The 17,257-nt window shown below is 38.7% G+C and overlaps 1 protein-coding gene across 4 annotated transcripts in view; it reads left to right on the top strand.

The window, feature by feature from the left end:
• The first annotated feature begins 8,324 nt into the window (after positions 1-8,324).
• The window catches only part of NAP1L1 (nucleosome assembly protein 1 like 1), a 30,527-nt gene continuing 21,594 nt past the window's right edge, over positions 8,325-17,257 (top strand). For 3 of the 4 annotated variants that reach the window (XM_069489305.1, XM_069489304.1, XM_069489303.1), the window contains exons 1-3: positions 8,325-8,415; positions 12,434-12,522; positions 16,765-16,802. In XM_069489305.1, coding sequence (XP_069345406.1) covers positions 12,475-12,522; positions 16,765-16,802 — 86 coding nt within the window. In that variant the 5' untranslated portion in view covers positions 8,325-8,415; positions 12,434-12,474. The remainder of the gene's footprint in view (positions 8,416-12,433; positions 12,523-16,764; positions 16,803-17,257) is intronic. The other variant, XM_069489306.1, reaches the window with a different exon arrangement.

The raw sequence follows: 17,257 nt of genomic DNA, 5'->3' as shown, positions 1-17,257 counted from the left end.
TCGGTACCTTTTAATATCTCTCTCCTACTTTTATTTTACTTTTTCACACTTCTTTCCTTTCTGGCATTATGAGATATTCCAAACTCATCTTGTGTTTTCCCTCCTTTAATTGGAAAATGGTATTTGGAAACCAAGATTTGTGTGCTGGACATGCTTGTTGCTATCCCTGCTTTTAGGCCCCCTCTGTGGACAAAGCTAGGAAACATATGTATGTGTATTAACTTATGTATGCACACATCTCTATATATCATCTATCTACCTATAAACATGAATTTATACGGATATCTGTGACCCTAATCTAGCACCACATGGTTCATTCCAGCCTTCTCCCCTTGCTTATTCGTGACTTTTTCTCTGATAGTGAGAGACCTGGATCCCATTATCTACAATTGTTTACTTATTTGCTCAAACCTAGTATTATGAGTTTGGTCGTGTCACCCTAAAATTTGTATGTTGAAGTCCTAACCCCCAGAACCTAATAATGTGAGCTTATTTAGAGATAGGGGTCTTTACAGAGATAATGAAGTTAAAATGAGTTAATTAGAGTGGGCCCTAATTTGACTGATGTCCTTATTAAAAAGAAAAATGTGAACATGGATACACCTAGAGGGACGCCAACGGGGAGAAGATGGCCATCTACAAGTCAAGGAGAGAGCCCTGGAGCAGGTCCTTTCCTCGCAGCCCTCAGAAGGGACCAGCTCTGCCAACCACTTGATTTCAGATTTCTAGCTTCCATAACTATGAGAAAATAAATTGTTGTTGCAAAAGCCACCCAGTTTCCCAGTTCGGCACTTTACTATGGCAGCTCTAGCAAACTAATACAGATTTTCCAGTTCAACAGTTAAATTAATTTCAGAATTGCTAATGCCTACCCCTGTGAAAAAAACACATTTACCGACTATAGTACAATGTCTACGTGTAGTTCTTTTTTACCATTAGTCTAGTCAAAACATTGTTTTCCAAAGTCTACTACTTTTTTACTTAACCCCTCACTGAGATTATATGTTTGTAATACAGTTAGATTAATTTGTCAGTCTACATTCCATCCTAGGATCCCTCAACATCTGGAGGATTTTTAAAAATTTGAATATACCACATGGATTTTGACAAATAAGTAAAGTCGTATATCCACTACCTATAGAATACAGAACAATTCCATTATCTTAAAAAAAAAAATCTCCTCTGCAACTCCTTTGAAGTCAACTCTTCATCTCTCCCCCAATCTCTGGCAACCACTGATGTTTCTTATCTATATAGCTTTGCCTTTTACACGTATGTTGCATAAATGGAATGGTAATATATAGGCTTTTGAGTCTGACTTCTTTCACTTAGCAAAAATGCATTTGAGATTCATCCATGTTTTTTTGTGAATTAGACGCTTGTTCCTTTTTATTTCTGACCAGTATTCCATTGTATAGATACACTATTGTTTATTTATCTACTCATCTGTAGGAAGACATCTTGGTTGTTTTCTTGTTTTGGCAATTAGGAATAAAGTCGCTATAAACATTTATATCCAGGGGTGTGTGTGCGTGTGTGTGTGTGTGTGTGTGTGTGTGTGTGTATGTGTGTTTATACTTAAGTTTTCAATTCATTTGGGTATATGTTTAGTAGTAAGATTGCTGCATCATATGGTGAGTATGTATTAAACTTTCTAAGAAACTGCCAAACTGTCTTCTAAAGTGACTGGACTATTTTGCATTCCCACCAGCAATGAATTAAAGTTCCTGTTGTTCTATGTCTTTGTCAGCATTTTGTACCATTAGATATTTTTATTTATTTATTTATTTTGAGATATGCTCACTCTGTTGCCCATGCTAGATGAAGTGGCATCATTATAGCTCACTGCATCTGCAAACTCCTGGGCTCAACAATCCTCTCACCTTGTCCTCCCGAGGTGCTAGGATTGTAAGTTTGAGCCACTGTGCCCAGTCCTAGATATTTTTAAATTTGAGCAATTCTAATAGGTATGTAAAGGTATCTCATTGTGGTTTTATTTTGCAAGCATTGCATTTTAAAGAGTCATCAGTATTGCCATATTATATTCAATGTTCTGCCTCGTAATACTCCATGATGTACATCCACTACATTTCACTTCAATTTTCTTGATAATGGACACTCTGATTGTCTTCAAATTATACTATGTAACTTGTTTTCTTTATTCATTATTATGTCAAAGATATCTATTAGATTGGTGCAAAAGTGTGGTTTTAGCATTGTTGAAATTTGCCATTTGATATTGGAATGCTTTCTTAAATAAATGTCATACATCATTTTAATGCACATTTATTGCTTTATGGTTTTTTTTTTTTTTTGCTAATGACTTATTACTTGCTGTTTCTTTTATATTTATTTTAGACTATGGAAATGATGTTAGACAAAAAACAAATTCAAGCGATTTTCTTATTTGAGTTCAAAATGGGTCATAAAGCAGTGGAGACAACTTGCAACATCAACAATGCATTTGCCCCAGGAACTGCTAATGAACATACAGTGCAGTGATGGTTCAAGAAATTCTGCAAGACTAGAGCCTTGAAGATGAGGAGTGCAGTGGCCGGCCATTAGAAGTTCACAGTGGCCAATTTTGAGAGCAGTCATTGAAGCTGAGCCTCTTATGGCTGCACCAGAAGTTGCCAAAGAACTAAACATCGACCATTCTATGATCGTTTGGCATTTGAAGCAAATTGGAAAGGTGAAAAAGCTTGATAAGTGGGTGCCTCCTGAGTTGACTGAAAATCAAAATATCATTGAGGTTGGCTCATGCCTGTAATCCTAGCACTCTGGGAGGCCCAAGGAGGGAGGATTGCTTGAGATCAGGAATTCGAGACCAGCCTGAGCAAGAGTGAGATCCCATCTCTACTAAAAATAGGAAAAATTAGCTGGTCGTGGTGGTGTGCACCTGCAGTCCTAGCTACTAGGGAGGCTGAGGCAGGAGGATCACTTGAGCCCAGGTGTGTGAGGTTGCTGTGAGCTAGGCTGACACCAAGGCACTCTAGCCTGGGCAACAGAGTGAGACTCTGTCTCAAAAAAAAAAAAAAAATTGTCGTTTTGAAGTGTCATCATTTTGAAGTGTCATTGTCTCTTCTTGTATGCAACAACAATGAAACATTTCTCAATCAGATTGTGATGTGTCACAAAAAGTGGATTTTATACAACAACCTGTGATGACTAGCTCAGTGGTTGGACCAAGAAGCCCCAAAGCATATCAGAAAGCCAAACTTGTACCACAAAAAGCTCTTGGTCACTGTTTGGTGACCTGCTGCCAGTCTGATACACTACAGCTTTCTGAATCCCAGCAAAACCATTACATCTGAGAAGTATGCTCAGCAAATTGATGAGATGCACCGAAAACTGCAATGCTTGCAGCCGGCATTGGTCAACAGAAAGGGCCCAATTCTTCTCCACCACAATGCCTGACTACATGTTGCACAACTAACGCTTCAAAAGTTGAACGAATTGGGCTACACAGTTTTGCCTCATCCACCATATTCACCTGACCTCTTGCCACTTCTTCAAGCATCTCGACAACGTTTTGCAGAGAAAATGCTTCCACAACCAGCAGGATGCAGAAAATGCTTTCCAAGAATTCATGGAATCCCAAAGTGCGAATTTTTATGCTATAGGAATAAGTAAACTTATTTCTCGTTGGCAAAAATGTGTTGATTGTAATGGTTCCTACTTTGATTAATAAAGATGTGTTTGAGCCTAGTTATAATGATTTAAAATTGTTGGTCCAAAACCGCAATTACTTTTGCACCAACCTATTATCTGTCTATCTATCTATCTTTTGAGACAGGATCTGACTCTGTCGCCCCGGGTCACTGCAACCTTAAACTCCTAGGCTCAGGTGATGAGAGATACATCAATCTCCTGCCTCAGCCTCCCAAGTAGTTGGGACTATAGGTGCATGCTACCAAATCCAGCTAATTTTTTCTATTTTTACTAGAGTTGGGGTCTCACTCTTGCTCAGGTGAGCTTCTGACCTCTGGCCATACTCCTGCCTTGGCCTTCTAGAGTGCTAGGATTATAGGTGTGAGCCACCATGATGGCCAGACATATATTTTAGAGCAATAACTTTGGTAGATCAGAGCAGAGTAAAAGACTGATATTAAGAAGACCAATTGTGAGGCTGTTGCAAATGATTCAGGTAAGAAATACTGAAGGTCCACACAAAAGCATGACCTATTTTCTACCTAAGTGGTCTATCTGTGAGAAACAAGAAAAATAAAATAAAATCTGGGAATGTAGAACCATATTTGGTATGTAAAAAACAAAAAAAATAACCCCAACCATAATGAAAAGACAATAAGGGGTCCTTACAGTAATACAACTGTATCTTGACTGTGGTTATAGACATACAAATCCACACGATAAATTGTATAAAACCAAATACACAAACACACACAGATGGATCTAAGTGAAACTGGGAAAATCCGAACAAGATTATGGATTTTTGTTGCCATTGTAGTAAACTGGATAAAATTTACACAGATCTCTTTGTATTGTCTCGTATAATTCCATATGAATCTATAATTATTACAAAAAAATTTCAGTTTAAATGATAGCAGAATAAAGATATTTTTAAACAAAAAAAACCCCACTATTAATCCATTTTTGGGTGTAAAGGGAGAAATTTAAGACATCTTGTTCCTAATTCCCCGTTGGAATCTGATTAATTTTAGATTGCATTTATAAATTAATTGGGAAAAATGGGAAAAAAACCAATAGATCTAAAAGTAAGATGTTTACTTACATGTATCTTGCATAGTTTCTAGATAATTATTGTTCGTTCTCTTAGATGTTTTACCTACAGATTAATTGAGAGGGAAGAAAATAAATATTTATTGTGTACTTAAAGTGCAAGTCATTGCTCTGGGGCCTTACATACATTTCTCTATTTCCTGATAATAAAGAGGCAGGTTTTATTAGAATTACTAATACATTTTTCAAATAGGAAGCTGGAGGGTCGGAGTGGATAAGTACTTTTGCAAGGTCACAGAGTGTTTTTGGGAACAGCTTATATGCCTATCTGATTTTAAAGCCTATGCTTTTCTCTGTTACTTAGGGGCTGAAATACAGACATAAGCACATTTAAGATACCATCTCTGTCACTGACTTGTTTTGTTGATCTCTACAGTGTCTGTAATCCAGTATTTAGAAATGTTGAATATAATACTTTTCTGGTATTGGTGTGAATTATTTCAGTTCAGAAAAATATGTTTTAAAATTTGTGACTAGATAGCTTTTAATAAAATATTTCACAAGACAGTGCCAGGTACTATCAGAAGACTTCACAGGAATTCCTTCAACCTTAAATAAAACAAAATAAAACCATCACCTTAGGAAGAGGTTGATAATGGTTAATTTTATTGAGTGTTTAGTATGTGTTGAGCACCACGTTAAGCATATGTTATTTAAAATTTCACAACAACCCTATGAAGAATGCATTTATTGTCCTCATTTTAAAGATATAGAAACTGAAACTTGGGGTAGTTAAGTGACTTATCCAAAGTTACATAGTTATTAAGTGGTAGAGTAGGGACAGAACTTTAACCAAATGACTCCAATGCCGTATCTCTAGACCTGTAGGCTACAATGCTATAAAAATCTACAAAATAAAAATCTAGTACTAATGGGGGATGAAGAAAAAAGGAGCTTCAATTTTAGAATATATGTTACCTGAGTGAACATGAAAAAAGGAGCTTCAACTGAAAGTTTAGCATGGGCCAAGATCAGTGACCAGGGCCACCATTTATTACAATTAAATTAGATGAGTTAACTACATTGTGCGATTTTTGGGGGTATAAGGGAGGTCAATATGAAAAGCTCAAAGGTATTTTTCAGGTCAGCTGCCTTCTACTCATTTGTTTCATTTTATTTTCTTTATAGCTTTTTCACTTACCCATACTGGAAATTGTTTCCTTACTTGTTTATCATTTGTCTCACCTCACTAGAACATAAGTTTAATAAAATCAAGAACCTTGTCTTTCTTGTTCAATGCTGTATTTCCATTGTTTCAAGTCATGCCTGAATATAAATATTTGTTGAATGAATGCATAAATGATTAGCTTTTCCTAGACTTCAATGGTAAAGATTTAGATTTATAAACTGTGGTTCAAAAGACCATATTACAAAGGCATGCATTATTAGCAATTATTCATTGTTTAATTTCTCAGATTGGCTAGGATACACTGAAAGGAGAGGAACAAGCTGGAGAAAAGGGAGAAAGAACATATAAACTGGTAATGATAAGCCCTTAATTATGGGGGTGGAGGATTGAACCTAAGAAATTCAGAAACTTATGGCCATAAAGTGCCTGAAATTGATGAGGCTCTTTAAGTGATATAAAAACCATTATGAAGACTAACTTCTCAATTTTATCTCAGTTCTATTACCATAAAGGTTTATGGAAAGGAGGTGATAGCTATTTGGCTCATTTTTAATATGCTAATTACCTTGCATTGTGCATAGCTTTGATTAGAATGCATCACTGTTGAAGAGGCAGTGCCGAGCTTATGTACATACTGAGCACTGGTCTGCCTTGTTTATGTACAGTGGGTTCTTCCTGAAGAGCATTATTTAATTTATTTATTTATTGTATACACACAATATATATAAAATAAATATATATGTACAGTATATATAAAACAGACATATATGTATTTTCACTATGTTGCCAGGGCTGGACTTGAACTGCTGGGAGCGTCCTCCCACCTCCACCTCCCCAGTAGCTGGAACTACAGGCACAAGTCACCCCCCCACCAGCCATTATTGATGCTATTATAATCCTTGTTAGCATCACATCATTGTTGAGTAGGGCACATACAAAGAAGGAAGGTTGAGAAAAACAAAAGAATCACATATGAAAAACCAAAATGAGTGAGTAACTGAGATGTCTTTAGTGTCTAGTTGGAAAGGCAATTAATTTCAATCAGGGTGGGGAGTGCAAAGGAAAAAAATGGAATCCTCTGAAGTGGAGGAGATAGTTGCTAAACTTGAGGATTACAATAGAGGACTTACATTTAGAGAAGAGGTTGTCAAACTTTTTGGTCTCAGGACCCCTGTATGCTCTTAAAAATTGAAGGACCCCAAGAACTTTTATGTGCGTTACAAATACTTATATTCATCAGATTAAAAATTAAAACAGAAATTTTGAGTAGTTATTACTTTATTTCAAAACAATAAAGCAATCAAATGTTTACATAAAATAGCTTTCTAAATGAAAAATAACTAATCCCCGCCCCAATCCAGTTTTTACAAATCTCTTTTAATGTCTGGTTTAATAGCAGATGACTGGATTCTCTTATCTGCTTCTATTTTCAGTCTGTTTCCTTATCACATGTCACGTAGCCTCCAGAAACTCCACTGTACACTTGTGAGAGAATGAGAATTCAAAAGGCAAAGTCTTTGTATTATAATATTATGGAAATAGTTTTGAGTTTCTCCTTGAAAGGGTCTGCGGACCCTGGGACCACACTTTGAGAACGACTGTTTTAAGAGTTAATGATAGTCAATTCAGCATCAACTGAAAAGTAGCCATGAGGTTTCACAAGCCTGAAGATTTAATAGGATTAGAAAGAAGAAACAACGGATATAGCGTGTCCTAGAGAATGACAAATATGCACTTATCAAAAAGATAAAGCAGAAATGAGGGATTGCACATCAGGTAAAAGGATGGAGGGGTGGGGATGAGAAGCATTCCCGAAAGGTGTGGAGACCCATGATTTAGGAGAAGCAAAACCTGCAGCAGACACCGCGAGGTGGTAACGAGGAAAGAACTGTTGTTCTTAGGCGGGGAGGGAAAATGGTTACCGAGGGAGTTGCAGAAATTAGGCCCCAGCCGGGATGGGAACTAACAAACGCTCAACGTCTAGGATGTAGCGAACCCGGGACCCGGAGACTGGCCCCCGACCTAAGCTCCGCCCGCACAACGCCGAAGGGGGCGAGGCGGGCCTGAAGCGAGGCCCGTGGGTCAGGCCTCTCTGCACAACTGATGAGCTTCATATTTCCTTTCCAGCGCAGCTGGGGAAGAGAGATGGCGGGGTGCGTACTAGGGGGAATAAGATAGACACAGGCGGGAACCAGAGGAGCCCAAGCGCAGCACTGGGGTAGCCTGGACGGAGAAGCCCCAGGTAAGGACATGGAGGTCGCCTGGGAAGAAGGACGGTTCTGTTGCTAGGCAATTCAGCCTGGGCCCGCCTCCCGCTCGCGTTGCTAGGAGACGACGAGGCCAGGGGGAGGGCGGCGGAGCGGGTCCTACGTGCTGACGCTAATTGTATATGAGCGCGAGCGGCGGGCTCTCGGGTCTTTTTTAGCGCCATCTGCTCGCGGCGCCGCCTCCTGCTCCTCCCGCCGCCGCTGCTGCCCTGAGTCACTGCGCAGCTCCGGCCGCCTGGCTCCTCGTACTGGCCACCGGTAACGGATGGGGGCCTGGAAGGGAAGGGGGAACGAAGAGTTGGCCTGGCTGCCTACGCGAATCGGAAGGACAGAGGGACGGAGGGATGGAGGGACGGGGAACACTGAGGCGGGGCCGCTGGTCGTCCGGGGCCTCCTGGGTCGTCCTGTGAGGCCGGCGCCGTCCGCGGAGTCCCGATCTCACGGCCTGAGGGGAGCCCTGGGGTCGGCCAGCGCTTTTTTCCGGACGGCTGAGGCGCCGTGGGGGCCGGCGCGGCCTGAAGGGCCTGAGGTTACCGAAGCCCCACCGTCTTCTCCGAGCGGACAGGAGGGAGCGAGGCCGCGGCGACGCCCGGGTGCTCGGAGAGCCGGTGGCCGCTTATTGAGGGGCCATTAGGCGCCGGGAGTGTGGGCCAGGCCCGAGTGTGGAGCCCGCCGCCTCCTCGACGCCCCTGCTTCCCCCTCAAAAATAACCCCCAGAGAGAGGCCGCTGGGGGATGGAAAGAACGGCGGAGGCTGCAAATTCCGACGGGAGGGGAGGGGCTGTGGAGGGACGAGGCCCCGCGGCGGGGAGGGGGCGGGGGAGGCTGCGAGGCTCCCGGGCTCTCCGCCCACTGGGGGCGGTGGCCACGCTGGGAGGGGAACCCCCCGGTGGCTTCCCGCGACACGTGGTAGTGGGCTGCGTGGCCCGCTTGGGCCTGACTGGAGACCCTTTCCTTCCTGGGGCCTGTCCTTACTTTACTGAAAGTTTTAGAGATGCTGGGATGTGGAAAGGAATAGTGAGCTAATAAGCCCGGCCCCTGAGTTTCAAACTTTCCTGCTTCTCTTTGGTCTTAATCTTTTTGTTGGTACCAGAGGGCAGTATGAATGTTAGCTGGTACATGATGGGGAAGGGCTTCCACTGCTAGGATTTTAAGGTATTAACGCGTGTAAATCGCTTATGTTAGCTGTTATTAACTAAAGATTGTTTTATGTATCCCAAATACAGGTAGAACTTAGATGTCTTGACTAGTGTTTTTTATCTGGGAAGAATGGATCCTAATTGATCTAGACCTCTAAACGGTTTGAAGATGAAAATAAAGACTTTGGCCTGTAATGGCTTTGTTCTAGGCTTTCCATTGCTTTCTTAAAAATTAGTTTATTGATGTTCCCCGAATAAGATACTTAAGTAACTTTTCATTTTAAGGTGGGTGGGGGTGGGATGGAAGAAGTGTGGGGTAGAATCGGGCGTTAATATAAACTTAGCGAGTTTGTAGGCCTGCTACATTGTCAATGCCACTTACTCAAAAAATCTCTGGAAGGGCAGTGAGGGGAGGCTGAGACAGATCTGTCTGGGAGGACTAGGCTTGCATAGTACAAAAAGGATGAACCAGGCACAGGATGTCCTCAACGTAGACGGTCTGATCAGTTCTGAAATGGCTACATCTTAAAAATCCAACAACTTAAACACTGCTTGCCTGATTTCAGGAGAGCTGTAAAGTAAAATTTGCCATTTTTGAAAATAGGTGGATTCAGAACATCCTTTGAAACTGGTGTCTGGGTCCTGTTGTTAGCTTAAATTCTTTCTAATTTTACTTAGGAAGTAATACACATTACCTTTGGCTAAGAGAAAAAACATCGATGGTATAGTGTGGCTTACTTAAAACTGAAAGAGGTAAATGAGGTTTACAGTGATCTTCAAGGACTCTTGTGTCTCAAGTTTGTTGGAAGTTGCTTGAGTTCAAATAATGGCCTAAATCTTAACTGTATAGTTTAGTTTCAAGAAGGCTGGTCCTTTGGAGAATATATGGAACTAAACATTGGCACGTAGACTTGGACATCTATCATTATAAGACCTTGACTTTCAGAGATGCTCTTTCCAAGCCAACATTGTTTATGTTAATTTAATAAATAGAAACTTAAAAATTTTCACCATAACAACTTAAAATCTTTGTAAATTTTATGTACTCAAAGTACTATTTTTATATTAGGGCCATTAATTTTCAGGATTTTTAAGCTAATACTAAATGTGGCAAATGACTGCTCTTGTTCTTTAATGACATTTCTGGAAAAACACCTGTACCAGAACTAAATCCAAAATGCTGTTCCTCTTTTTATTGTTCAGCTTGCCTCTATTGGCTCCAGTGACTGATTTGATTCTAAACTCCCCAAAGTATGTTCAAAACAGAGGGTTTTTAATAGAAGGGGCTTAAAGAGGCAGAATTGGTTTGACTTCAAGGTCTGAAGATGTCAAAATAAAATACCGTACTTTGCTTACTTTGTTAATTTTTTGCTTGGTTACTATTTTGGAATATAACAAAGGGATTAGAGATAATGAATCCTCATCAATGAATACTAATGATCAGTTTATTCAGATCCTCAAGTTTAATCATACCTGTAATTGTGTTCTTAGTTTATTCTTTGAGTAAATATGTTAACACCTATTTATATCATGAGCAAAACAGGCACATTGGTTACCTATATGTTAAGTTATGATGAGTGCTATAAAGAAAAAAGGTATAGAGTAAAGGGAAGGGAGGGCATAGAGTAGTATTTATAACATTCTTTACCTAAGAATGTTATAAATTATAACTGGGAACTGGTTATAATTAATGATATTAAATTCCATGTCAAACTAGTTTGATTTGAATAAGTTCCTTGTTGAGCAGAGTTGGGGTTAGAAGATGAGAGCTGTTGCTTTATACCTACCCTTATAAGTTGTTTAGCATATTATATTGGCAGCGGACCACTAGAGCACATTACTGGGCTTGCCATAGAAAGTGGCCTCTGTACTTCTGGTTACCAGCTCTGCTTTTTACTGCTACATATTTGGGTATATTTTTACTCTTTCAGAATTTTTGTATATTTTGAATTTTATTGAGGAAGGGGGCTATAATTTTGAAGAGCTTTTGAATTATTTTCTAAAGAGGGTGCAAAAGAGCACAACAGCAATACATAAGTCAACACTTAATGGGTGATTATTCAGGCATTATTTTAAACTCTTTTATGTGTATTATTTAATGCTTTCAGAGGTGGGTAGTATCAACATTTTAACGAGGAAACTGGTACAGAGTGAGTATCCAGGCTTACATAACAGAGCAGTGATAAACTTATGAGGTAATCTTTGTACTGGTTTCTAAAGGATGTTCTGGTGACTTACAGTGTTCTGCTACAAGTGAACATGTGTTAGCCCATATTCTGTTGCTTATAACAAGATACCTGAAACTGGGTAACTTACAAAGGAATTTATTTCTTGTAGTTCTGGAGGCTGAAAAATCCAAGGGCCTTCTTGTTAGTGGGAACTAGGGTGTCACATAGGGAGGCAGAGCCCTCATGATCCAATCACCTTAAAGGCCCCACCTGCAAATACTGCCACATTGGGGATTAAATTTCACCATGAGTTTTGGAGTAGACAAATACTCAAACTATAGCAGCATCAAATTCAGAAGCACTCACTCTTGGATTCCACTGTGCTCCAGGGAAAAGTTTCAGCACATAACGGTCATGGAGTCTTGAACATGGAATTTATATACATATACAGTGTGTGGGTTAATGATGGGGATATTTTCTGAGGCATGGCATCATTAGGCGATTTTGTTGTGCAAACATCATAGAGTGTACTTACACAAACCTAGATGATATAGCCTTCTACAGACGTAGGTATATACCTAGGCTATATGGTGTAGTATTGTACCCTGAGGATATAGCACTATGGGGTCCTGCTTAATTTGGGAGCATTGCTGTAAAGATTCCTCACCTTGGACAGGCCAAGGATTTTGATTTTACTATAAGATGGTTAAAACCAAAGTTTATGTTTGCTGGTAATTGGCAATTGCCCTCAGGGCAGAAATGCGTGCCTTCTGTTTCCTGTTTTGCCTTTAATTTTGGACTAGTAGCAATTTCTTACTATCTTGTTAGCATTTCATTGCATTTAAGATTTTAACAAATATTTTACTCTGTACTTTTAATAATTTTCCATCGGTAGAGTTGGTATACATAATCTAGCTTGTCAGTATCAGACAAGGAATCTTTTTAATTTAACTTTTATTTTTAATTTTAGATTTACAGAAAAGTTGTAGAGATTGTTCAGCGAGTTGCCATATGTTCCTTACTCAGTTTCTCCTAATGTTGACATCTTGCATTACAATGGTATGTTTGTCAAAAATAATGTTAACCATCATCCAGCTAATTATTTTGCCAGAATCCTGATCCCATATTTAAGGATAATTCAAAATGTACCATATATAAACATAGCTTATGTTTATTGAGTACTTACCAGGTATCAAACATTGGTTAAGTTTTTTATATGGATTTGCTCCTTGAATCTTAAGTGTAATCCAGTGGGGGAAAATTTTTTTCCTTCTTTTTATAGATCATGAAATGGGGTCAGAAGTTGTTTGCCTGAGTTAGGTTGTTATAAAGCTGATGTCAACCCAAGTAATGTGACTATAAAATTGGGCCTAGTGTACAACCAAGAAATCCAATTTAGCCAAAATGGACAGGTTATAGTAGGCATCAGTGGGGAGATGAATGCCATCCTGGTCTGTCTTGGATTCTCTTTAAGAAAGACAAATAATTTCATTTTAAGCGTTTGAACTCCAGGGCTGGGCGCCCTGGCTCACGCCTGTAATCCCAGCACTTTGGGAGGCTGAGGTGGGAGGATCAGTGGAGTCCAGGAGCTCAAGACCAGCCTGGCCAATATAGCAAGACCCTGTCTCTTCAAGAAAAAAAAATTAGTCGGGGGAGGTGGTGCATTCTTGTAGTCTCAGCTACTCCAGAGGCTGAGGCAGGATGATCAGTTGAGCCCAGGAGTTCAAGTAAGCTATGATTGTGCCACTGCACTCTGGCCTGGGCAACAGCAAAAAAAAAAAAAAAAAAAGTTGTGACTCTAAATATAACACTGCAGAGTGGACACTGAGGATAGCAGTGTAATCATTCTTCTGTGAACATGTTAAAATGTTACAAAAACAAAAATTTGAATTTGGAAGCTGGTGAGGTTTTGTATCTCTATCACCCAGGCCAGAATGCAGTGGCCTGATCATCGCTCACTGTAATCTTGGACTCCTGGGCTCAAGCCTTAGCCTTTGGAATAGCTGAGATTATAGGTGCCCACCACCACACCTGGCTAATTTTTAAAATTTTTTTTGTAGAAATGGGGTCTGTGTTGCCCAGGCTGGTCTTGAACTCTTAGCCTCCCAATTGCTGGGATTACAGATGTCAGCTGCTACATGCAGCCTCTTTTACATTTTTGACAATTGCTAGATTTACTAGACACTATATTCAGCCCAGCAAATTCCAAATTGTTATTAAATAAGTTTCTGAGTATTGGAAAACCAAATACAGTCATGTCCTGCATAACGACATTTTGGTCAACAGTGGACCACATATAGGATGATGGTTCTATAAGATTATAATACCATATTTTTACTGTACCTGAATGTACTTACTGTACTGTACATTCAGATACACAAATACTTACCATAGTGTTATAATTGCCTACCATATTTGATAATATGCTGTGCAGGTTTGTAGCCTAGAGCAATAGGCTATACTGTTATAGCCAATGTGTAGTAGGTTATACCATTTAGGTTTGTGTAAGCACACTCTATAATGTTTATACAGTGATGAAATCACCTAGTGAAACATTTCTCAGAACGTATCCCCATTGTTAACCCATGCATAAATGTAATGCAGAATGAAAAACAAGTTCTCATTTCCCCACAGTCTCTTCCTATAGGAAACTACTGTTAGATTTCTGATGTATCTTTCCAGAAAGATTTTTTTATATGAAAGCATGTGCATATATGAGTATACATATTCATATGTATTTTACCATACATCCTATGCCTTGCTTTGGTGTTCTTTCTGTTATCAACTCAGAGATCTGCTTCATTTTTGAAAATACAAAGCATTCCATTGTATGCACATTGCATAATAGTACTAAGTTTATAACACAAGCTTTGTGTACTTCTCTGAAGAAGAATACAGTGCTACAATTGGTAAAAGCAGGTATAATTCTCTGTAATCATGGATCTTGTCTGGTCAGTTGAGAAATACAGACCTTAGGTCACACTAATTTATAATTACAGACTGAGATATCTTATGATGGAAAAAAATAGAGTTTTATAGGAGTGCGTATGACCGAGAAGTCTTATTTAACTGGAATGTGCAGGTTAGAGAAAGCATCTCTGAAGAAGTAAAACTTTGAGCTGAGAGCGAAAAGAGGTGCAAGACTTATTCACCAGGCGAACACGAAAAGCAAAGGCCTTAGATTCTTTATAATTTTTTTTATGGTAGATTCTCATAAGTAAATAACTAAGGCTGGAGATGGACATATTTAAGCCTTTTGATATTCCTATGGCCAGATTGCTCTCCAGAAAGTTAACAGTTTATAGGAACACTGGCCAGATATAAGAACAATTTTCCCTGTGTTAAAAGAACATCCTTGAAGATTTGACAGACAAACTGGAACCCCACTTGCATTTCTTTGATAAATAAGATTCAATATTTTTCTTATTTTTAAATTAGTATTCATAATTATTTGCTAAACATTTTGTAAATGCTGGCTAATTACCCAAGCATCACTAGAGAAATTCAGTATTAGTAGGGATTATTTAAAACAGATAAAACATACTTACAAATAGACTAGGATATATCGGGAAGAAATATTTTCTTTATAATTTATCTATTTTTTTATTTTATTTTTTTATTTTATTTTATTTTTTTTTTTGAGACAGAGTCTCACTCTGTTGCCCAGGCTAGCGTGAGTGCCGTGGCGTCAGCCTAGCTCACAGCAACCTCAAACTCCTGGGCTCAAGCAATCCTCCTCCTGCCTCAGCCTCCCGAGTAGCTGGGACTACAGGCATGTGCCACCATGCCCGGCTAGTTTTTTTCTATATATATATTTAGCTGTCTATATAATTTCTTTCTATTTTTAGTAGAGACGGGGTCTCACTCTTGCTCAGGCTGGTCTCGAACTCCTGAGCTCAAATGATCCGCCCACCTCGGCCTCCCAGAGTGCTAGGATTACAGGCGTGAGCCACCGCGCCCGGCCAATTTATCTAAAAGATAGACGTTGGATCAGTAGTAATACTTCCCCCAAATATTAACATTTGACTGATAATATCAATCTTTTCTATTCTTACCTCTTTGTTAGGTAATAGGGATATATTAAGTATGTTGATATGAGAGTAATCAAATCTTGTAGGATTTTATGTGTATGTATTATGATTTTCATTTTTAAAAGATAATTTTAATGTGGGATTCTATTTTAACCTGTATTTTTCTCATAATCTGTAGATTATTTATGGCATTCGGCCATTTTTCTGCCTGAATATTGGCATTCACCTTAAATTTTGCTTTGCTTTTCTTTTTATTTTTTATTTTTGAGACAGAGTCTTGTTCTGTCACTTGGGTTAGAGTGCCGTGCTGTGCTGTGCCATGGCATCAGCCTAGCTCATGGCAACTTTAAAACTGCTAACCTTAAGCTATCCTCCTGCCTCAGCCTCCCAGAGTGCAAGGATTGATTACAGGTGTGAGTCACCGTGCCTGGCCCAAGTTTTGTTTTTCTAAAAGCAGTATTCTCTAAGTTAATAACTAATCTTTTAGTAGGAAGGAACTTAGGATATGCTCTGATCAAACCTAACAGTACATTTATTCAGGTCTTATAACCAAAAGTTTTTACAACGTGCCAGCTTATCTGGGAGAGGATGAGAATGTTGGTGGTTATCAGTGATGTGACAAGAGGTACAGGTACCTTTGAAGAGACAGGGAAGACCTACTTGCTATAGGTTGGGACCAGAGCTTCCAGACTGTCATGAAATAGTTTAAATGGCTGATACTTGATGCAGGGATTAATTATTATTAAGCCTTTTAAAAACAGATCTCCAGGGGGCATAATAAGTACAAGTAGGCAGTAGGTTTTTCTTTTTTAACATGAATTTGATAAAAAATGAATACTGTTATGAAGGGGTTTGTTCTGAAATGCTAAGTAGCCTAAAATTGTAAGCAAAAACTGACCATTATTGTTAAAAGAATTTGAATAAAAATCCTTTTGTGTTCCTTTCCTATAATTATAGCAGATATTGGATTCTGTACCAAGGGTGCTATTATCATAGTCCTAATACAATAGATTCAAAAAGCCTAGTGGTAACTTGCTTGTTTTAAGCAGTACTCTATGAAAAAATTATTTTTCGTGACTTTAGAAAGTCGTTATATGTTCTGTGAGTTTTTCTAATTCTTAACACTGATGCTGTTTTAAAGGGAATATACATTTCTACTTGGGGTGGTTTTCAACATGGTATTGATTTGAAGAGTTTTGGCTTTAAATATTTTTACAGGTTTTAAATAAATGATAGTACTTTTTTTTAACACTGATATTTTTCTCCATAGGTATTTGGAGATCTTAACAACATGGCAGACATTGACAAGTAAGTGGCAGATGGTTCTTTTTCAGAGATTTGACATCACTTTGTACTGTGATGTAATTAAGTCTTAGCAGCTGTACAAATTTTGTATTGTGAAAATGTATGGTAATAACTAATGCTTAGTACCTATTAATATGTTGGGTACAGTGTATCCAAGTTGAAATATATATAATTATTGTCATAAATATAGTAAATCATTTGTGAGTATATATTTTTAGGAAAGTGCTGAGCACAATAGTGGATCCTTTTTACCATATATGTATTTTCCAAAGATTTTACTACTTACATTATAACAAATCATACATAGTATATGTATAAGATGTGTATAAAATGTGTATGTAGAGTTTAAACAACATTAAGACACTTGTGTATAATTTAAAAATAGAACATTACTATCAGAAGCCCTGTGTGCCCATTCTCAATTGCATCTTCCACCTTTCTTCTCTAGAGGTGTAAGC

The sequence above is a fragment of the Eulemur rufifrons genome, chromosome 16 (genome assembly GCF_041146395.1).
Source record: "Eulemur rufifrons isolate Redbay chromosome 16, OSU_ERuf_1, whole genome shotgun sequence".
NCBI lineage: Eukaryota > Metazoa > Chordata > Mammalia > Primates > Lemuridae > Eulemur > Eulemur rufifrons.
This window is presented reverse-complemented; position numbering and strand designations above follow the sequence as displayed.